Source organism: Austrofundulus limnaeus, unplaced genomic scaffold (assembly GCF_001266775.1).
Source record: "Austrofundulus limnaeus strain Quisiro unplaced genomic scaffold, Austrofundulus_limnaeus-1.0 Scaffold73, whole genome shotgun sequence".
Lineage (NCBI taxonomy): Eukaryota > Metazoa > Chordata > Actinopteri > Cyprinodontiformes > Rivulidae > Austrofundulus > Austrofundulus limnaeus.
In genome coordinates, this window is record NW_013952475.1 from 565586 (window position 1) to 570114 (window position 4529).

Genomic DNA, 4529 nt, shown 5'->3' on the forward strand with positions numbered 1-4529 from the left:
ACACACACACACACACACACACACACACACACACACACACACACACACACACACACACAAACACAAACAGTTCTAAACACAGGCATTGTCTTTTCTTACTCTTATCCTTCAATTACCCAAGTATTATTATGATGTACACTTCTGGGAACTTTTTTACTACCCATAAAAAGACTTGTATATGTAAAAATTTAAATGTATAACTTTACCAACAGTACATAACAGAGTATAGGATGAGATGCAAAGCCAAACAGAAAATTTCACTTATAAAAATTCTACAAAGCAATGTCCTGCACATTTTGTTTTTCTAAAAATCTGCCAAGATCAGAGACATTAGCAACAAAATTAAACTTTTTTTTTAAATTTGCTCAAACCTTCTGGTGCCAACTTTAAGAAAATCATGRTTTTGACAACCAGATTTCATAAGGCTGCAGCATCAAAATGGTGTGAGATAAAGGGCTGCTGTTTAAAAGAGAAACAATATAAAACCACCAACAATTTGGGTGCAATTATCACAGTAATTTGTACACCACAGTGAAAAGAAAAGAATAATTAAAATGTCTTTTTTCCTTGTTACATTTTCCATTAGAGTATATTCATCATCAGTGCTGTCTGCTTGCTGAAGAGGTAAATGACTAAGATAAACTACATCTTAGAAAAAAGAACTACTGAGAACATCAAACATTGCAAATGCCCAGTGTCATTACACATTTAAACCTTTTTACATTGCTGATGCAACACTGCATTTTTTACTCATTGCAGTTTCCATGAAAATTTATTAAAGAGAAACAGTAGCATATATTTTAATCCAAATGTCMGTCTGTTATCATTTATGCAGAGGGCTTTACTGTAGATGGCGGAGCCACATTTGATTTCTCCACATTTTCTTTGTCATGTGAGCTTAAGTTACCAAGTGAAGGCCGCGTGAACCGGCGCATGTTCTCACTGAATGATGCGTATGAAGTCATGATGGACCGTTGAGGCAAGTCAATGCGTGGGTACAGCCTCTTCAAAACAGACCTGCGAAACAGGATGTAGACCCACGGGTCAAGAATCTGGTTCCAAGTGGCAAAGCGTATCCATATGAGYAGGTATCGGACATTCATGGGACTTCCAGATAAAGCAGTTTGGGCAATGAAGACCTAGTGACAGTGGGATTGGTGTAGGAAAATAAAAAAAAAGGATTTCGAAGAAGAGTAAAGAGGAAATCAATTAAGAGAAAGGCAAATGAGATGATGAAAGGAATAAAGAAGACAAAAAAAGAGATCAAATTGGTTAATGAGGATGCACATGAGGCTCTGTCCAATCAGTGTCAGGCTAACCGTGGTGGCCCTTCTGAGGAAGGGGGCAACGTTGAAGCAATTAACCCCCAGCACTTGACTTAAGCTGCAGCATTTCATGTGAGGCACAGGTCGTATTAACATTACCTTAAGAATCTCCTGTGGCAGCAAACATGCTAACAAGCTCAATTCAGAATGACAAATTGCCTAAGCTCTGCTCATACTTTCCATATAACATTCAGCTGGCATTAAAATTCTGTTCTCCTGGGGTTCACAGCCAAGCAGTGTGCAGAAATCTGTTCCATACCATTGTGTTAAAATGCGTGCATGCAAACAATGAGAGTGTAAGKTTTTGGGAGGTTTTTTTTTTCATGTCTGTGAAAAAAAAAAAGAAAAAAATCTACAAAAATTGAAATGACTAATAATAATTATGCTAGTGACTTTCAAAGAACAAAAAGACTGCTCTGTGAAGTAATACGTAGGTGCAATTCCAAAAAAAAAAAAAAAAAAAAAACATTTTGGATATGTCATTCCAAGACATGCATTATTTACTCCTAAACATCAGTGTTGTTTTAGCATTGTTGTGCTTTTTATTAAACATGAAAACTAATTAACAGGCGTAAATATCTCAATATTATGGAAGACAAGAGCGTCCGTTTACCACATATCGTATTTTCCCATGGTTTTCTCATGATAACGGCATATTATGGTGTATTGTGTTGTAAAACAAATTGCAATTGCAGTCTGTGTAATGATACAAAAATGACACAAAATTGTACATTAGGTTGCCTTCAGGCCCAGGCTGTCCTTGCAAAAGAGATCTGCGATCCCTCTGGGATTTGCCTGATTAAAATAAAATAAAATAAAATAAAATAAAATAAAATAAATCGATGACCAGCTGAGGGGACCAGGCCATCTGAATGATGCACAAGAGGAAAATTATCCGCAAATTAACTTATCTTGAGAAAACGCTCCTCGTTTCGTGATAATGACTTGTTGTTACGAGAAAACCATGGAAAAATATTATGCAGAAAACGGCTGCTCTCAGCTTCCATACAATAATCTTAAAAACTAAAACAGATTGTCTGCAAACATTTACTACCACCCATAAATACTCTAATCAAAATGTTTGGCTCATGGTGGTGGAGAAAATACTAAACAATGATGCTAACACCATCACACTTGGTGCTGTGCTTGGTTTAACTTTGAACTCTTGTTTTTTTTTTCCGGAAAATGATTTTTTCCCTTAACATTGTTAATACATGTATGGCTACATTTTTATTAATAATAAATGTCTGCTCACCAAGTTTGGGTATCAGACAAGCTTTAGTTGAAAACTTTGACTCAACTCTTTTAGGGGGGAAAAAGACAAAGAAAAAAAATGTAACCTTTTAAGGGAAAGTTTACATCAGCTTTTTTTGATTCTGGAAAAAAAATGCACAAGCAAAGTGTGGGGCATACTTCAGTGAAATGTTTACCCATGTTTAATGGAACAAAATAAAATGCACAAAGCAGTAAAACCCATGATGGGGCATGAACTATGAAGCATGCTCTGAGTTAAATGGTAATCTTATGGATAACAGTTCGGCATTGAGCAAACTGGGATGAGCAGACACATCTATCCATGAGGTTTAATAGCAGATGGTTCTGACATGCTGATGAAGCCGGTCCTCTGCATCACAGAGGGAGTGAGCAGTGACTGGGTGAGCTGTGGCGGTGTTTTCTAACAGTTGCATTACTTTTGACTCGCCTCAGTCCGGACACYTTAAACGTGATGTATATCCAAGGGTCAAGTATTTGATTCCAGCTGGCCATTCGAATGTAGGACAAAAGCATTTCCTTGCTTGCAGAGACAGTCACTGTGCTCCTCAGTATATATATCTGTGGGAAGGTTAGACATGATGATAGGATACCATGTGCCTCAGCTATTAACTATTTCCTTTTGTGTAACTTTTGTGTTCATTCTGTACACTGTAAAATTTAACATACGAGGGACCGTCTTGATCGAAAATTATCAAGTGTGAGTTTGATTAGTTTTAAATTTATTACTGACGGCAACATTTCACTTAGTTGTAATAAGATGATTTTCCTTTTAGGGCACAATTCATTCACATTCAAAAGCTGAAACCTCATCTCAAGTTGGGCATTTATGGCTTCTAGGATGTAAGATAGGATCAGAAGACTTTTATATCAGCTTGTTAAGACACTGCATTGCTAAGAATAAATGAAGCGTACACAGAGAAAGAGGGGGAAAAAGGAAAAAATATAGAAAATGAGCTTGAGCCTTTGTGATGCCTTATTAAGACCAAATCATTTGAAGAACTGAGYTGATTACAAAAAGAGCTGGGTAGTTAAGGGTGAGGCTCTTTCATTTATGTCTGAAACCCATTTACTCCATTTAGTTAGAAGCCAGAGTGCCTCACTATGAAATGTTAGAAAACTTAACAGGTATGTAGCAAACTTTTGAAAAACAAATTGTAAATGATTCTTCCATGGATCTTGACACATCAAAACACACAATTACAGGCCACAGATGAGTGTATAATTACAAGAATTCAGGCATACTTGCATACACGGCCAGCCTTAGCCAATTCGGTGCCCTAGGCAAGAATTCAAGTGGTGCACCTAATGTATTTTTTACATCTMACTGCCAATTTACCTACATTTACATACAAAATGAAATAGTTTTATTTTTAGATATGGTTTTATCCTTATAAATCAGGTTGCCAGTTAAAATTATTAAAAAATATAATTTGTTTGAAACAGAAGTCTACTTCAGTCCTGGCAACATTTACTGACAGTAATGAGAAACACCTGTTTATGTTAGTGATCAGCTGTGGAGTGGAGCAGTTCTAGGGGGGTGTATTACCCTGGAAAATTTTGTAAACTTTAACCAATGGTGCTTGGTGTRTTGTGTGTAGTCTTGGCTACATTAAATGATACTTTTATCACAAAATGTCTTCTGCACCATACAACACTTCGAGTAGTAACAGAGCAGGCTGAGACACCTACAGAACAGGTTACATCCATAAACCTGATTAACTAGTGATTATTCTACAGATTGAATCAACTCTGATAATATTATAAAATCTATAATTTTTTATCCCTCCTTTGTGGCACCCCTATATTTGATTTGATTTGATTTATTGATTTAACAGGAAAAGATAACTAAAAATCAAACCTGACTCAGCATAATTGCTGTTTTACAGCAGGTTCCTGTTCTGCAGCACATAAAACACTCAGAAATACAGC

At 36.3% G+C, this 4529-nt stretch overlaps 1 protein-coding gene across 2 annotated transcripts in view; it reads right to left on the reverse strand.

Moving 5' to 3' along the window:
* Positions 1-499: 499 nt before the first annotated feature.
* The window catches only part of tbxa2r (thromboxane A2 receptor), an 11761-nt gene continuing 7731 nt past the window's right edge, over positions 500-4529 (reverse strand). For both annotated transcript variants that reach the window (XM_014010776.1, XM_014010775.1), the window contains exon 3: positions 500-1139. In XM_014010776.1, coding sequence (XP_013866230.1) covers positions 828-1139 — 312 coding nt within the window. In that variant the 3' untranslated portion in view covers positions 500-827. The remainder of the gene's footprint in view (positions 1140-4529) is intronic.